The sequence below is a fragment of the Mobula hypostoma genome, chromosome 7, assembly GCF_963921235.1.
Source record: "Mobula hypostoma chromosome 7, sMobHyp1.1, whole genome shotgun sequence".
NCBI lineage: Eukaryota > Metazoa > Chordata > Chondrichthyes > Myliobatiformes > Myliobatidae > Mobula > Mobula hypostoma.
In genome coordinates, this window is record NC_086103.1 from 137,969,668 (window position 1) to 137,988,791 (window position 19,124).

General features: G+C 40.4%; 1 protein-coding gene across 5 annotated transcripts in view; it reads left to right on the forward strand.

Annotated features, from left to right (window-relative positions):
* LOC134349571 (glutamate receptor 4) overlaps positions 1 to 19,124 on the forward strand; it is a 244,598-nt gene that overhangs the window by 219,776 nt on the left and 5,698 nt on the right. For all 5 annotated transcript variants that reach the window (XM_063054098.1, XM_063054099.1, XM_063054100.1 and 2 more), the window contains exons 12-13: positions 12,178 to 12,376; positions 14,020 to 14,267. In XM_063054098.1, the coding sequence (XP_062910168.1) occupies positions 12,178 to 12,376; positions 14,020 to 14,267 (447 nt within the window). The remainder of the gene's footprint in view (positions 1 to 12,177; positions 12,377 to 14,019; positions 14,268 to 19,124) is intronic.

Consider the following 19,124-nt stretch of genomic DNA (forward strand, 5'->3'; position numbering starts at 1 on the left):
TTGAAGAGCTGAGTCTGTGAAGAAAGAACTGGAAGATGATTAACCAAACCAGCATCTTTGGCTGGCATGTATATAGTGTACCAAAGGGCCACCTCCTGTGCTGGTCTGGTTACGTACCTTGCCTCAGAATTAGAACTGACTAAATTATGTAGTTTTCAGACCTGAATAAGCTATCAGTAATCAAACATAACACATTAGTTTCCATAAGATTTTGTTTTTAAAAGGACCTTTGTTGAGGGTAAAGCATTCAATTTTCAATCCTGTTGAGAAGAAGGTGGGACCACTGTTTATTGTTTTTATATTATGTGCGTGATAAATGTTTTATTTTTTAACTACATCGAGAACATTTTGAGTTTTTTTGAATAATGGTATGTACAACTTTAGTTTTTTCGGGATACGAAATAGTAGTGAAATTTATACATTTTACCCCAATTCTCAAAATGGTGTTCTGGGACTTTACTAAACCATGTTGTTGAAGTTATTTGAAACTTATAGTCAATGACATAGGTTGAAAATATCCCCTGGGCCATTATAAAACATACTTTAGTAGCACACCATAAACACAAAAGATTCTGCAGATGCTGGAAATTCTGAGCAACACACACGAAATGCTGGAGGAACTCAGCAAGTCAGGCAACATCTATGGAAAGGAATAAACAGTCGACGTTTCAGGTTGAGACCCTTCATCGGAACCGATGCCCTGGTTTTTAAAAAAAATTCTCTGCTTTTAACAAACTACGATAAAGTAAAATATATTTCAAAGTTAATTAAATCGTTTGCAGTGATTTGTGTACTTAGCAACTTTTAAAATGTGAACATAACTTTATATAAGATAAAGAAACAAAGACAAAAATGTGTGCCATTCAGAATTATATGTCACAATCAGTTAGTTACTTGTTTATTAATCAAAGCACAAAGCTGTGTATGTGGCTGCCAGCCCAGGCTCCCAATTTAGAGCATGCAGCTGCAGGACATCTTTGTATTAGTCTCCATTGAATACACATCTGTGCTCTGTTAGAGGCGGATCTCTGACAAAATTCAGTCTATCACATGATTAAGCTCAATTGCTAAGGCATTCATAACCTTGGCATCTGAAAAGAAGAGGCATTATTTTAATTTGGTATCTGATTTGTAAACCAATTTACAAAACCATTGAAGAATTAACTGTGTTTGTTGGAATAGCTTCTAAACATCCAGTTTTAATTTGTAATGTTCTAATTTAAACCATTTCCTGCCTCTTGGAAAATTTCCGCAGTTTAGAAAGTAAGGCATAAATTCCAGGTCAATTATTCAGAATGCAAAATGGGAGCCAACCAGCTGCAAGCATATAATGCCATCTCATGTAGTATGAGAGCTTTTATTTACTTTTTAAAATACAGGTATAAAATTCAGATTTTGCTTCTGGGTTATCACCTCCATGCTTTTTGGTTAAAGGCAATGCTATTCATGACATGGGCCCCAATCCCAAACAGTGCTTAGCCTGCCAATCTACTCATGGTGTGTGATGCTTAGTACAGCTAACTCACTCCACTGACCAAGTTCTAATTACCTGTTCCGATACCTGCCTGGGTGCCTCAGAGCCAGATTTTGCCAGATGCTAAACACCTTGTGATGAATTACCAGAGTAAAGGAGCCATGTGAATGCTTCCTATGGAAAGATGAAGAACATGAATTATGTAATTTAAAACGTAACAAGGCAAAACACAAAAATAAAAAATGAGCTCAAAAATTTATCTAAGAAATTAAGTTGCTTGCAACACACACAAAAAATGCTAGTGAACGCAGCAGGCCAGGCAGCAGCCATAGGAAGAAGTACATTCGACATTTCGGGCCGAGACCCTTCGTCAGGACTGACGAAGGGTCTGGGCCCGAAACATCGACTGTACCTCTTCCTATAAATGCTGCCTGGCCTGCTGCGTTCACCAGCATTTTTTGTGTGTGTTGCTTGAAATTTCAGCATCTGCAGATTTCCTCGTGTTTACAAAATTAAATTGCTGAAGTATTTTAATGTAAAAATTGATTTTCCCCACAAAGTATTATAATGATGGTTTCCAAATAAATTTTTATCACTTCAGCAGCAATCACGTTTACACATCAGAGATTGTACAATTTGACATCAGTTTTCACCTGATTTTCCTTTCAGAGCACAGGTGTAAATCTGAATCACTTCGTCCTTGGGAAAAAGAAAAGGAAAGAGAGGGCATATAATATAGCAAAAAATAGTGGAAAGTTAAGAGATTAAGAAGTGTTTAAAGACCAACAAAAGGCAACTAAAATAGTCATAAGGAGAGAAAAGATGAAATACAAAAGTAGGCTAGCCAATAATATTAGAGAAGATATAAGAAGTTTTCTCAGATATATAAAGAGTGAAAGAAAGGCAAGAATGGATATCGGACCACTGGAAAATGACGCTGCAGAGGTAGTATGGTGGGAAAAGAAATGGCAGACAAACCTGATAAGTATTTTGCATCAGCCTTTTCAGTGGAAGACACTAACGGTATGCCAGAAATTCAAGAGTGTCAGGAGGCAGAAGTGAGGAGGCCAAGACATTGAGTATATTTAAAACAGAGGTTGATAGGTTCTTGATTAGTCAGGGTGTCAAAGGTCATGGGGAGAAGATAGGAGAATGGGATTGAGAGGGATAATTAAATCAGCCATGATAGAATGGCAAAACAGACTCAATGGGCCGAATGGCTTAATTCTGCTCCTATGTCAATGGTCTTATGGACAACATGGTCAAATCAGCACTGCACTAAGCTGGGATACCTGTCAGGTAAATAAATTACTTGACTTATTTTTAAATCCTTCCCCTGAACCTCTAACTCCCACTCACCTCTAGAGCATCTAAATAGTAAAAACACCTATTTTAGACTATAGTTCATTGACTACGGGTCTGCCTTCAATACCATAATTCCAAGCAAACTCATCTCCAGGCTCACAAACCTGGGACTCGACAGCATCCTTTTCAACTGGATCTTTGGCTTCCTGATCAACAGACTGCAATCGGTAGGAATAGCTAGCGACATCTCCACCACCGTTATTCTCAGCACTGGCACTCCCCAAAGTTGCCTCCTCCGTCCGCTGCTCTGCTTTCTGTACACTCACGACTGCATGGTTCAATTCTGCTCCAACGCCATCCACAAATTTGCAGATACCACGGCAGTGGGCTGTATATCATTCAATGATGAGTCAGCGTACAGGAAGGAGGTAGAGAGCCTAGTGACTGGTGTCATGAGAACAACCTTTGCCTCAATGTCAGCAAAACGAAATGGCCCAGTCATTGATTTTGGTGAGGAGGACGGTGCACATGCTTCTGTTTACAATCAATGGTGCTGAGGTTGAGAGGTTTAAGAATTTCAAGTCTCTAGGAGTGAACATCACCAACAGCCTGTCCTATTCCAACCACGTTGATGCCTTATCCATCACCAGCACCTCTGCCTCCTCAGGAGACTAAAGAAATTGCTCTGTCCCTTTATGACCCTCACCAATTTTTATCAATGAACCATAGAAAGCATCCCATCTGGATCCATCGGGCTTAGTATGGCAACTGCTCTGCAGGTGACCACAAAAAGCTACTGAGAGTTGTGTACACAACTCTGAGCACCACAGAAATCAACCTTCTCTCCATGGACTCTGTCTACACTTCTCGGTGCATAATCATAGATCCCATCTTAGGTATTCTCTCTTCTCTCCTCTTCCCCCCTCCCCCCCACTGCCCCAAATCAGGCAGAAGACACAAAAGTCTGAAAGCACATACCACCAGGCTCAAGAGCAGCTTCTATTTTGCTGTTTCTCGAGTATTAAATTGTTCCCTGGTATGGCAGGATGGAATCTTGGCCTCACGTTCTAACCCATAGTGACCTTTCACCTTTCTGTCTATCTGCACTGCACTTTCTCTCCACTCGGTACATTTGCCTTATACTACCTCAGTGCTCCGTTGTAATGAAATGATCTATACCGCGGGTATGCAGGGCAGGCTCTTCGCTCTACCTAAGTACATGTGACAATAAGAAACTAATTTACCCTCTATGCACACCATGCCACCATCCCTTTTGAATCTGCTTCCAATATTTATTTTGAAGATGCATTTCGGATTATAACAGTTTGCTGTGCACAAAGCTCTTCTTCATTTCCCTTGATTCTTTCATCTCTCCTGCTGGTGAGAACATCTTATTTCATCAAGATTTCTCATAAAATTTTAAATTGCTTTTTTTTCTGAACAGTTAAGTGGTAATGCATTTAGCACACAAACGTAGTTACTTCTCTAAATTTGCTTCAGAGTAATTAGCTTCTGGCCTGATGCCACACTGTTCCCACCGGTGAACTTAATCTTCATTTGCTTTCCAGTTGCCCGAGGCACCTGCCACTGGCAGCTAAGCAGCTGAATAAATGTAAAAGGGTGCTGTTCAGTGCTGAAGCTGCTTCTGCAGGAAAATCAATTTCAGGAAAATCTCTTGTCAGAATTCTCTGCCCCAGAGAGTTGTGGAGGCTTGCTCATTAGAAGTATTTAAAGAGGGGCTTGATAACTTTTTTAAGAGTTTGGAGTGGGATATGGAGTTTGGAGTTTGGAGTCTGCATCCCAGGGTACTTAAGGAGATGGCTCTAGAAATCGTGGACGCATTGGAAATCATTTTCCAATGTTCTATAGATTCAGGATCAGTTCCTGCAGATTGGAGGGTAGCTAATGTTATCCCACTTTTTAAGAAAGGAGGGAGAGAGAAAACAGGCAATTATAGACCAGTTAGTCTGACATCAGTGGTGGGGAAGATGCTGGAATCAATTATAAAAGATGAAATAGCAGCATATTTGGATAGCAGTGGCAGGATAGGTCCGAGTCAGCATGGATTTACGAAGGGGAAATCATGCTTGACTAATCTTTTGGAATTTTTTGAGAATGTAACTATGAAAATGGACATGGGAAAGCCAGTGGATGTAGTGTACCTGGACTTTCAGAAAGCCTTTGATAAGGTCCCACGTAGGAGGTTAGTGTGCAAAATTAGAGCAAATAGTATTGGGGTTAGGGTACTGACATGGATAGAAAACTGGTTGACAGACAGGAAACAAAGAGTAGGGATTAATGGGTCCTTTTCAGAATGGCAGGCAGTGACTAGTGGGGTACTGCAAGGCTCGGTGCTGGGACCACAGCTATTTACAATATACATTAATGATTTAGATGAAGGGATAAAAAGTAACATTAGCAAATTTGCAGATGACACAAAGCTGGATGGCAGTGTGAAATGTGAGGAGGATGTTATGAGAATGCAGGGTGATGGACAGGGTGAGTGGGCAGATGCATGGCAGATGCAGTTTAATGTGGATAAATGTGAGGTTATCCACTTTGGTGGCAAGAACAGGAAGGCAGATTATTATTACTTTGTGTTTACTATCTGAGTGGTATCAAGTTAGGAAAAGGGGAAGTATAACAAGATCTAGGTGTCCTTGCTCATCAGTCACTGAAAGTAAGCATGCAGGTACAGCAGGCAGTGAAGAAAGCTAATGGCATGTTGGCCTTCATAACAAGGGGAGTTGAGTATAGGAGCAAAGAGGTCCTTCTGCAGTTGTACAGGGCCCTGGTGAGAACACACCTGGAGTATTGTGTACAGTTTTCGTCTCCAAATTTGAGGAAGGACATTCTAGCTATTGAGGGAGTGCAGCGTAGGTTCATGAGGTTAATACCCAGGATGGCGGGACTGTCATATGTTGAAAGATTGGAGCGACTGGGGTTGTATACACTGTAATTTAGAAGGATGAGAGGGGATCTGATTGAAACATATAAGATTATTAAGGGATTGGACACGCTGGAGGCAGGAAACATGTTCCCGATGTTGGGAGAGTCCAGAACCTGAGGCCACAGTTTAAGAATAAGGGGTAGACAATTTAGAATGGAGTTGAGGAAAAACTTTTTCACACAGAGGGTTGTGGTTCTGTGGAATGCTCTGCCTCAGAAGGCAGTGGAGGCCAATTCTCTGGATTCTTTCAAGAAAGAGTTAGATAGAGCTCTTAAAGATAGCGGAGTGAAGGGATATGGGGAGAAGGCAGGAAAAGGGTACTGATTGTGGATGATCAGCCATGATCACAGTGAATGGTGGTGCTGGCTCAAAGGGCTGAATGGCCTACTCCTGCACCGATTGTCTATTGTCTGTTGGAGGATTAATGGCAATGAGGTTCAGGCACAGAGAAGATGAGGCCTGTGTCAGATCAGCCATGATCATAATGAATGATGTGGCCAACTCCTGCTCCAATTTTCTTGTGAAAAAATTGGATTTTTTTTTGGTGCATTTAACATCTACGTTTGTACTTCACAAGGCACTAATGGCCTCTCAGATTTCCTGCAGATAAAATAAAATAAAAGGCAAGTGATTTGTTAAAACTCGTGCAATTCCTCTTAGCAAAGTGTCGACAGAGCTCACAGTTGCTGTGCTGATCACTGGAAGGAGAGTCAGAGTTTGACTAACTATAACTTGGCAGTACCTGAACAGCTGCAGGAAGTGGCACACAGCAATCTCCCCCCCCCTCGCACTACACGATGGTCAGGCACAACAACCCCGTATGGAAGTGCAGGGTTTCAAAGGGGCCACTGTTTGAAGAAAAAGGCTGCAAACAGTGTCGAGATGTTCACTGATGCAGACTCCATAACTGGAATGGGCAGGTGAGGTGCCCTGTGCAATGCATCTGTCTCATAGAGCTGTCCCTTTAGTTCAGGGGTCCTCCTGCTCAATGGTATTGGGCCATTGCATAAAAAAGGTTGGGAACCCTGCTTTAGTTGATGCCTTATTGTTGACACCTGCTGATGAACTCTGAGTTTCCTTGTCAATGTTGAGCAAAAGTGTAGTTTGTTTGCAAAATGTAGACTGCTTACAGAAGTTAATTGCTGTTGGTAATGCTGTTCACAACTATTGGCATATTTGAGTGGGTGATAGTGAGAACATGGTAAATTGTGCCCAGACCTGCCTGGTTTAGTTTCCCAACAGTCGTGATACCACCCAGAAACAATTGAATAAAATCAATTTTATGCAGAATTGACACATGAAAAATATACACAGAGGGATTCACCTTTTAGCTCAGGGTAATTAATACATAAGATAACTAACCTTTAAAATCAGACACGAGCTCCATCTCTCCATATTTTCCAGGTGCACCATTTACTATAGAGATGCATACTGTTGCTGCCCTTCTCCTCTTCTATATCAGCACTCAAGTATCCGTTGCCATTGCCAGATCAGCTATTCCACTATTTACTCGCTCCGTCTACTCAGCTTTACATTTATCTGATACGGAAGTAAACAACATCAGTGTGGAATTTAAGAAGACATTTACAAGTCCCATCTCCCCATTTACAAAACCCAAGCCATTTCACTTTGCCAGTTTATTGCATGAGCTTTCTACCTAGTCCCCCTCCCTTTCCTCAACTCTGGAAATCTTTCCTTCCAAAGTATGTATGAGTTTTACCTCAATCAAAAGGAAATGGTTTGATGTTTGCCCTGGTAATGTTGGGGGTGTGCTATTGGAACAGGTTTTGAATAATCTGGCCGGAGAAAGGTTAAGATCTTGCGGTCCCACTAGAAAGTAAACATAATGGAAGGTTGAGTAAGAATCGGCTAGAGCTCTTTTATTATCAAATAACCTGTAAGCATTGTCTGCCCTACTCTTCATTTTAGCTTAGGGTCACTGCCTGTTCTCACGTACTGTCTGAGGACAGTATCAGTCAATGTATTCAGGGTCTGGGAGGAGAAAATAGTGTCCTTTAAAGCGTACATACAGTAAATCAAGACCAATACAGACTGAACAAATCTGTTGCATAGATAAACGGAGTTATATGTTTAATAAAAGAATTAAAATGTGCAAATGCTGGAAATCTGTTTTCCAGAATTTTCCTTTTTATCTTTGTCATCATATAATTCCTCTCTGAAGCAAAAACAAAAATTTTAAAACTCCCCTTTCTAAATGCTAACCATTGTTAATTACTTAGTCATAATGTGTAGCTAAGTATAGTATGAATGTTCTGCTGAACTTGTAACAAAGTAAGAAAAAAATAAGATACAAATTCCTCAATTTTAGAGTTACATCACCTTTCCCAAAGCATTTTAAGCAGCTGACCACAGAAAAGTAGAACAAAGCTCATGAAAGTGCGTCCTTGCCTTATCAACATTACTGTGGAAGGAAGGATTACCAGAATATATAGGAAGGGAAAAGTAATTTTTTTTCTTAAGGTCAGGTTGTTGTTATGTGCAGTTTACATTTTGTTAACACATATTAGGGCAACATAGTAGTATAGTGGTTAGCAGCACACTTTACAGTACTGCTGTCTGTAAGGAGTTTGTACGTTCTCCCCGTGACCATGTGGGTTTTCTCCGGGTGCTCCGGTTCCTTCCTACAGTCCAAAGTCATACTGGTTGGTAGGTTAATTGGTCATTGTAAATTGTCCCACCATAAGGATAGGGTTAAGTCGGAACTTGCTGGGCGGCGCGGCTCGAAGGCCCGGAAGGACCTGTCCCGCGCTGATAAATAAAGGCAACAAAGTAAGCAGATATTGCAGATGTCTAGTTCAATCTTCGATGTAGGTACCTCAACTGAGACCACCTCATGAAAACCCCTCACTGTTCCATAGGATGACCATGAATTTTGGGGACAGTACATTTGGAGCTAGGTTTGCTGTTACAAGCCAATCCAATGGGCCATTGTTAGTCACGAATCCTGTAATATTCCACAATTTGTCAGCTCTCTCGCTTTCAAAGAATCCAAAATCTAGCTGTGATGGTTTTACAATTGTGCATTTATTGATACTATGTATAAGTCTATTGGCATGATGTTAATTGAAGTTCTCTCTGCTTGACCCAGTGATCATAGAGAAAGTCCCATTGCTGATAGTTCAGTGAAGAGAAGGATCCTATACAGTACCCTCTGTTTGTGGTTACACCGGAAATAGAATGTGCACTTTATTGGTGACACTAGAAAATGCTTTTAAATTTGCATGCTCAACACTAGATTATGAAGTGAAATTATCTTTAATGAGTGTATTTTCTCCAGCTGCTAATTGTAGTAATAAGTGAAGGTGAGTATAAAGCTCTGCATCCAGTATTAGATGCCCTGTGCTACATTCATAGTCATTTTAACTGAGGTTATCAGCAGGAAGAATTGAAACTCTTAACAATCTTTATATCAATTAATTTAGAAATATGTAAAGTAGCAATATTTAATAGTCAGGCTGCATGAATGCAATTCTAATAAATGTACTGTCAATGCAGCACAGGAAAAAATTGATCTTCAATTTTGTCAATGATATGTGTTCATAATAATGTCTTCTATTGCAAGCTGGTTCAGGAAATGAACTCAAGACCTAAGTGTTAAGCTTAATCATTGTTTAATACAGATCGTATTATAGATATCAAATAATAATCTATGATAGCATGAATATTTTAACTGTCTGATATGTAAGATGTTCTGGTGTTTTTTTCTAAGGAAATGTTGCTAATATGTGGTGATCTTGTGTGTTGATGTTTGTTATTTTGTTCCCTGTATCTCTGTACATTCATTGTCTCAATAAATCAATATTTACCATATTTTCATGTTTTGGTTTCTTATATGATTACTTTTTGTTGTCTTCTATCTTTCTCTATTCCCATTTTTGTGGTTGTGCTGTGCTTTTTACATTACAGTTTAATTTTCCTGCTTTTAGTAACCAAGTAATTACCATCAAAATGTCTGGTTAATCCTTTAACATTGTGTTGTCAAGAGTCACATTCTAAAGCAGCAGTGTCCTCTTCATTTACTTGTCTGTATATTTATCTACAGAGATAACGGTACCTTGTTAAATGATTCAGTTCTTATTCCCCAGCTTGTTGTTGCTTGAATTTAGTTTGCTGGTCTGGCAAATAACTTCCGTAAAATTACTATATATGCCCGATTTTTTTTCCATTAAAGCTAGCTTCTATCTGAGAAAAATCAATTTATAAAGAAGTAAAGTAAATAATTTATTAAAATACAACTTTTTTAACATATTAAAAGGAAATTATTTTCAAAATTGAGTTAACAATCTGAGGATTGAGCAGCCTCAAAAAATCTACTCTAAAGAATGCTGCAGCTTTAAGATACCTTCTGTGTGACTTTCTCTGTGTATACATTTGTTGAAGTCACTGTGTTAATGTGCTGCAGGTATTATAGTCTGCCGTCTTTTATAGTAACCAAAGGCAGGGTGAAAATTCAAGTCTACGTAATTTTCTAATCCAATGTTTTCAGCTACATGAGAATCAATGAATTTTGAAGTGTGTTGTTTTTACCAAAATTGGTATTACTATTTCAGGTGTAACATAAAAATAAGCAAAATGCATAGTCCAAGGAAAAATAAGCTTTTTGAAAAGGAGCAGCAGGCATTCCTCTCTGGCTTTTCTTCCCAAGAACTGGGTTTTTTTGCACAAAATAACATCCCTCCAATCATCTTGGAAGCAGCAGTGAAGAATTGCTTGAAGATTATATTTGATATTTGCTTCCCAGACTCTCCAAATTAGCACTGTCCCTAATTGATCTTAAAGTGATTTATCTGTATACTTCCAAAATGTAAATCTAGATCCCAAAAGTGCTTTTGTTAAGCTACAATTTTGTTTCATTTATTTTTGTATATTATTATTTTGAAATCAGCTAAGCTATCCATAAACATTAACAGTGTTTTGATAAAGGTATACCATGGCAAGTTAAATTATAATCCCATTACATTTAGAGGAGTGGCAACTGTGGTTCAATTAAAAAGAAAGCACAAGGAGTGGAAGCAAGGCACCTCTACCTGAAGAAGTTCAGCCTCCCATGGGAGTAAACAATAATGACTTTACTACTTCTGCCTCCTCACATGATCACAACAGAATACAGACAGTGTATCCCAGGCACCTCCAGGCTGAACAAATCTCTGCTCTTGTAAATGAGTCATAAAGACAAGAGATTTTGCAAATGCTGGAAATCCAGTGTAGTGCACACAAAATGATGGAGGAATTCAGCAGGTTAGGCAGCATATATGAGGAGGAATACAGAGCCAACATTTTGGACTGAGACCTGATGAAGGGTCCCAGCCTAATATGTCGGCTCTCCATGCCCTTACACTTCCTCCCTTACCACCACTCAGGGCCCCAGACAGTCCTTCCAGGTGAGGTGACACTTCACCTGTGAGTCGGCTGGGGTGATATACTGCGTCCAGTGCTCCCGATGTGGCCTTCAATATATTGGGGAGACCCGACACGGACTGGGAGACCGCTTTGCTGAACACCTACGCTCTGTCCGCCAGAGAAAGCAGGATCTCCCAGTGGCCACACATTTTAATTCCACATCCCATTCCCATTCTGACGTCTATCCACGGCCTCCTCTACTGTAAAGATGAAGCCACACTCAGGTTGGAGGAACAACATCTTATATTCCGTCTGGGTAGCCTCCAACCTGATGGCTTGAACATCGACTTCTCTATCTTCCGCTGATGCCCCACCTCCCCCTCGTACCCCATCCGTTATTTATTTTTATACACACATTCTTTCTCTCACTCTCCTTTTTCTCCCTCTGTCCCTCTGACTATACCCCTTGCCCATCCTCTGGGTTCCCCCCCCCATCTTTCTCCCCGGACTTCCTGTCCCATGATCCTCTCGTATCCCTTTTGCCTATCACCTGTCCAGCTCTTGGCTCCATCCCCCCTCCCCTCCTGTCTTCTCCTATCATTTTGGATCTCCCCCTCCCCCTCCAACTTTCAAATCCCTTACTCACTCTTCCTTCAGTTAGTCCTGACGAAGGGTCTCGGCCTGAAACGTCGACTGCACCTCTTCCTACAGATGCTGCCTGGCCTGCTGCGTTCACCAGCAACTTTGATGTGTGTTGCTTGAATTTCCAGCATCTGCAGAATTCCCGTTGTTTGCGGCTCTCCATATATGCTGCCTGATCTGCTGAATTCCTCCAGCAATTGTGTGTGTCACTGTTGTAAACAAGTATTTTTCCCCAAAGCTGCTGTCTCTGGGCTAGTTAAGAAAGCTGAAGCATTTTAAATAAAAGTTTGTTAAGTAGATTTGAATTTGAAATGTTTCCAGTCTCAGAAGATAAATATATATTTCAACTTGAGACAGCTGATAAAGTGCTGTAATTTGTTGAATTAGTTATGCCATTCTTAATCAGAATATAATTGAAAAGCTGTATATTTCTTTAAATATTTAGATCACTATCTGGACGCATTGTTGGAGGGGTATGGTGGTTCTTCACTCTGATTATAATTTCCTCCTACACGGCCAATCTTGCTGCCTTCTTGACTGTAGAGCGTATGGTGTCACCGATAGAGAGTGCGGAAGATCTCTCAAAGCAAACCGAAATTGCTTACGGAACACTGGACTCTGGCTCAACTAAAGAATTTTTCAGAGTAAGTCTTTCTGCAGCTGACAAGATCCATGCATTCCCTATGGCAATGTGCTATATTAATAAAGTAAATCAATATTCAGCCAGATCAAACACAATGATGTGCTTGTATAAGTGGCATAAAATAGCAGAAAGAGAGTAGATACAATAATAACGAAAGACTGAAATGATTAACCTCTTTTTGTCACACAGTCATTACTGTGTGGCTGAGGGTTGGGAGATTGATGTATTTAGCAAATAGGCCAGAGTTGACTAAAAGAGAAAAGAGGATGAATGGATATTTTAAAGATTTGGTTATTCTACAGGTTATGGAAAAGTTCAATAGATGGGTAGAAGTTGTATCGATTGGAAGGAGGAGGTTTGGATGAAAACTGTTTTTTGTTGACAGAGCATGATCCCATTGATTCACAAACTGATACTAACATACAGAATTGTTGATACTCATTGTTTCATGACATGTTTGTTCTTTTCAGTAGTTTTTTCCTTCTGATTTGTTCGGTGTTCTTTTGTGTTCACTTCCATGCACCATTCTGTGCTCATCACCTGATAACCGTTCTGTTAACGAATCTCCTCAGGAATGCTGAATATATCTATATCAATCTAAATGTAACCGATCTACATATCGAAAGCTCCACTCTGTCTCAGCTTCCAACGTGTCTGTACCTTCATTGTCCAACAAAAGGCCTCGAATGCATCTTCCTCTCCACACCGGCTTCCATTTACACGCAGTTCCTCCACACAGTGGAATAGCAGTTCCTTTAGGCCTGTTTTCAGGTTGGGAAAACGTACATCAGAGTGCATGCTACAGCCAAGAGGCCTGACACCAGCACCAAGTCGTACCTTGTGCCTCATTAATATTAATTGGACCTGTTGTGCTTCCACAGGTACCTCATCCATGTAAGAAAATGAATATCAGGCCACTTCTCTCACTCCAGCAGCTTAAAGACACGTCCCAAGCAGGTGAATGGAAAAGATATTTGAATGGGAGACAGGGGAACGTGCCACAACAATCAATTATTTTTAGCATTTTTACAATTTAAAACTTGATAAATATCAATGAATTTGGAGTAGAATAGGCTTGGTATCAAACGTCAGCAAGAGAGTCAAAGCAGGAATAAGTAAAGAGCCTCAACTCTTGTTCCAGATGACCATCATGAGTGCTTTAAAAATGGCCTGATGTAATACAGTATAGTCTTTGCAGATGTGTCTTGGGCTGCAAAACTGCTCCTCTTTACACCTATTTTCAGGGGTTCAATTTCCACCCCTTAACATCGAGAATATTCGCAGTTTACAAATTATTCCACAGCTTTGTCGAGGCACTGAATACATGGCCAATATATACTGCTGGTCTCCCGTATGACCTCCAGCGCAACCCTCTACCCCACATTTACCATGAGGGGCAGGCCATTAATCTGTGACTATTCTCTGGAACCTTTTCCTAAGCCCTTCCTCCTTGATAATTCTCTCCTTCATTTAAGATCTTCCTTCATATCCTTCTCCCTGACCTTGCTTGCTGTCATCCTTCTGAATGCTTCAGTTATTGTACAGCATCCATTTCTCCTCTGAGTAAGTTTTTTTGATAAATGTGCTCACATGTGATTGGTAGCTCCGGGTTGTTGTTGCTGATTCCAATTTGCCTCTTTCCAGAGATCAAAAATAGCAATATATGAGAAAATGTGGGCCTACATGAAATCTGCAGAACCTTCCGTTTTCACCAAGACCACTGCTGAGGGTGTTGCCCGGGTCCGTAAATCCAAGGGCAAGTTTGCCTTCCTTCTGGAGTCTACGATGAATGAATACATTGAGCAACGGAAGCCGTGTGACACGATGAAAGTAGGAGGCAACCTGGATTCCAAAGGATATGGAGTGGCAACACCTAAGAACTCCCCATTAAGGTGGGTGGGATAGTATAACAATATGTAATTGTGTTGTTATAGTATTCCACCTACCCTGATGTCCCTTGTATTTTTTTTTAGATTGTGTGACGATGGTATGTGCATGATTTCATTTCCCATCTTTGAAAAATGTGCAGGTAAAGAGTGTTCCTCTGTTACAAAAACAAATCAGCTGTACTTCTATTCGTAGTACAAGAAGCTTTGGGAGGAGAGAGCCAATATCAAATCACCTTACATGGAATCTTAACAAAATCAACAATTCAAGCAAGCGTGAACTTAAATATAGAACCCAACTACTACACAACAACAGCACTTTTTCATTCTAGTTTTGCAAAATTTAGAAAGAAGGAAGCAAACTTTTATCTAATACCCTTTTCAACACCCACAGTGTGAAAAGGTGCTATGCTGCAAAAGGCTCATTATAATTACCAGTCCCCACTGGTTTGATGGCTAATACATATTTTATAGAAAATACAGTGTTGTGAAACTTAATGTTGTAGAACTGCCAGTCATAAGAACTGATTAATATGTTTTTTATTTTTATTTATTTCTGTTGTTTGTACTATTTTTTGTCTCTAGTTTAAAAATCTTATCGAGTAGGTAGCATACTATTTTGTGCTTCTATACTCCAGGAAAAGCAAAATCTGCATTCAAAGTAGATGCCTGACAAAGTATAGGAGCTACGGTGCTATGGTTGCATTGTTAACCAAAATTCCCATCTTGTACAACACCCTCTGGTTAATCAGGATCACAGGAATGGCCTTTTTGAGTTTTGCAGTTTTTCTGTTGGGACTGTTTACCTGCCCTTGCAGTCACAAATAGATAGTCTGCTCTCATAACTGGCTTTGATAATGTTTCTTAGGAATCCCAGCTTCAGATTATTAGTTTGTTTCTTCTTCGATGTTTGTGTATTAGGAAAGGTAGTAAATTGTGACTGTAACAGAGATTGTTGTCTCGTGCATTTGATATAGGTGAATTCTGAGTTTAGATCTGATTGCCTCAGCTTGTCTGTTATCAAAAGCAATAGAATTTATCACACAGATTGAAGACCAACCTGAAATCTATCTTCCCTCCCCCTTCAAATATGTTACCAAATTCACTATTACTTTTATTTATTGTTAAAATGAGATGATGCTGATGAGAACAGATTTATTATCCATCTGTAGCTATAGAGTCCTAGAACACTACCCCACAGAAACAAGCCATTTGGCCCATCTAGTCCATGCTGAACTATTAACCTGCCTAGTCCATCGACCTGCACCCAGACCATACCCCTCCCATCCACGAACCTATCCACATTTCTCTTAAACGTTGATATCGAACCCACATCCACCACTTCTGCTGGCAGCTTGTTCTACACTCTCACTGCCCTCTGAGTGAAGAAATTCCCCTTAAACATTTCACCTTTCACTCCTCATAATTATGTATACCTCTGCCAAATCTCCCCTCATTCTTCTAGATCCAGGGAATGAAGTCCTAACCTATTAAACCTTTCCCTATAACTCAGGTCTTCAAGTCCTGGCAACATCCTTGTAATTTTTTCCTGCAGGTAGGTGACCAAAACTGCATACATACTCCAGATTAGGCCTCACCAATGTCTTATACAACTTCAACACAACATCCCAACTCCTCTTCTCCATACTTTGATTTAAAAAGGCCAATGTGCCAAAAGCTTTCTTTATGACCCTGTGGCGCTACTTTCAAGGAATTGTTGATCTGTATTCCCGGATCCCTCTGTTCTAACGTATTCCACAGTGCCCATCATCTAAGTCCTACCCTGATTTGTCCTCCCTCCCACTCAGTCATGTTTAAAACAACAGAACTCTGGAACACTGAGTTGCAGTCCTGCCCCTTCTGCAGCCAAGTTTCATTAATGTCTACAATGTCATAATTCCATGTGTTGGTCCATGGTCTAAAGTCAACTGCCTTTCCTACAATGCTGTACTCCATGCATTGAATATACACAACTCAGAAAATTAGTCCCACCATGTTCAACCTTTTGATTTCTGACTTTGTTGGCTTAACTACATCTTTACCCACAACCAGTCCACTATCTGCTCTGGTGCTCTGGTTTCTGTCTTCCTGCAACTCTAGTTTAAATCCCCCTCCCCCTCCCCCATACAGCACTAGCAAACCTTCCCACAAGGATATTAGTCCCCCTCCTGTTCAGGTGCAAACTGTCCCAGCTATACTGGTCCCACCTTTCCTTTGGATCCAATGATCCAAACGGCTGACACCCTCCCTTCCGCACCATCTCCTTAGCCATGTGTGATCTTCCTGTCTCTGGCCTCAGTAGCACATGGCATGGGTAGCAATCCTGAGATCACAACCCTGGATGTCCTGTTCTTTAACTTAGCACCTAGCTGCCTGAACTCACTTTGCAGGACCTCGTTATCCTTTCTACCTACGTCATTGTTTCAACATGGACCACGACCTCTGGCTGCTCACGGCCACTTCAGAACGCTGTGGCCTCATGCCCTGACTCTGGCCCCTGGGTGGCAACATACCATCTGGGAATCTCATTATCATCCACAAAACCCCTTATCTGTTTTTTTCTTTTTTTTTGTTGTTTCTTTGTTGCAAGAAAATGAATCTCACTGTTGTATATGGTGACATTTACGTACTTTGATAGTAAATTTACTTTGACTTTGACAACAAATCCCCTATCACTACAGCTCACCTGTTCTCCCCCATTTCCATCTGAGCCAGACAGCCAGAGACCTAACCGCTGTAGCTTTGCTCTGCTAGACCTTTCCCCCCATTCAAAGCAGTACACCTGTTATCGAGGAGAATTGCACAAGGGTACTCTGTGCTGACTGCCTATCCCCTATCCCTCTCCTGATAGACACCCATTTACCTGCGTCACTTGGGTGTAACTACCTCCATGTATCACCTGTTGGCCAATCTCCTCAGTCCCCCAAATGATCCAGAGTTCATCCAGATCCAGCTGAAATTCCTTAATGGTCTGTTAAACACTGCAGCTGGATCCACTTCTTGCAGGTGTAGTAGACAGCAACACGGGAGGTCTCCCTACCTTCCCACATCCCGCAAGAGGAATATTTCACTATCCTGTCTGGCAACCCCATTGCTCTAACTGAGCAATAAGAAAGAAAGAATAAAAATCTACCCACAGCCTTTGCTTCTCCTTGCCGAGGCCACTCTGAGCCAAAGTCTCAATTCTTCACTCTAACATTGCCCCACTCCATTTAAAATTAATGTCTTTCACATTGGCCCATGCCAAGTGCCTAAGTGTGCACAATCTAATGTCTCCAAGAGAACTGTGGCACGCTGCCCCCGCTTGCTTCTTCTGAAATTCCAGGATGTGCCAATGGGTCTTCTCCTTTAGCTCCTCAATCCTAGTTGTGATACATTAGGTATTGTACTCCTGGGTATTAAACCGATGTTCGTAAACTTACAGCAATATACTTGTGAGGACATTTCGTGGCTTGGTGAGAAATTGGTGCTGATGGAACGGCTTTGATATTGTTGTTTTTTGTTTTCCTTGATGATCGAGTCAAAGGAAAGGAATGAAGTGCTGATGTAACCTTAATGCATTTACTGTCAGTCATCCTGTAGCCATGGTGTTCTTGGAGTCGTACGCGGCAGAAGCAGTCCCTTTGGCCTTGTTGGCCCGTGCCAACCAATTTAGTCCCATTTGCTCATGTTTGGCCCATACGTGTGATGAAAGCGAAATCTAATCAAATGGGCATCAATACGAATAATGACCTCTATCTCCAATGGTTTAATTTGGTACTTCTTTAGTGTGTGGCATGTTATTTGGCTATCAATATTGAAGCTCTGCCTATATTTTTATTGCAGAACTGAAATGGCCATTTGATATTCCCGACTGCAGCACTATAGAATCAGAAATATTTGTTATTTATGTTAATCTCCTAATGCAGTCCTGATACTGGCCCTTAAATAAAACCCTGTTTAGGTTCGTAGCCTGTGTTAGTGAGTTCTTTGCAATAATGAATTCTCCAATATTTACTTTTTGCTTCTATTTGAACAAAATGAAGTAAATTTATTTTCAGTTGGACAGCTGGATTTTTTTTCTTTGCCCATTAATGTTGTTCTTCTGCAAACTACTACAAGCTGGGTTCTCTCCCCAGCTTTTCCCCTGGGTAGGGATTTTAATGAAAATATGTCTGTAGCCAGAAACTAATACCTTGGAAATCATTGTTATATCTGCTTCACACCCTTCTGTGAGATGGTAGGCTGGCAGTTCCAGTGAACTTTTACATTTCCTGGAATTGTTTCAGATGTAAAAGACTCAACTTATTTAGAAAATGTTCTGCATAAAATAATGCGTTATTCCATGCATTTTACAAATTACGTGGAAGATCATTTTTTGCAAATGCCATTGTTTGCATTTTTCATGAACTACAAAGGAAATTCAGTATTGAAAATGGTAAAGGGACATTTCCCTGATAAAAAGAATATTATGTGTTGCCTGAAGTATGATAATAGGAGTACAAAAAATCCTTTTCTCTCATATTGTTTTATTACCTCTTCAAATTTTCAGATTTCTTTCCAGAAACATTGACTAGTATATCCCAGTAGGCAAAAATGTTGAAGCTATTTTATTTATCCCACTGATCTAATCCATTAAGTTTTAACTCTTCCATAAATATATCTAGGACATCATTTGCAGTTTCTGGTTCTTATCCTGTGGCTAGCATTATTGGACACTGCAGTCTGCAGATTAGTTTCAGCATAGCAATCAGTCTATCATATTTGATGGACAGGGGTTTCTTTTCCAAGTGAACAGGAATAACCGTGAGGTAGAAGAGTTTCTATTTCAGAACAAGGCAGATTTTATATAATTGTCTTATTTTAGAGAAGAAATATCCAGTG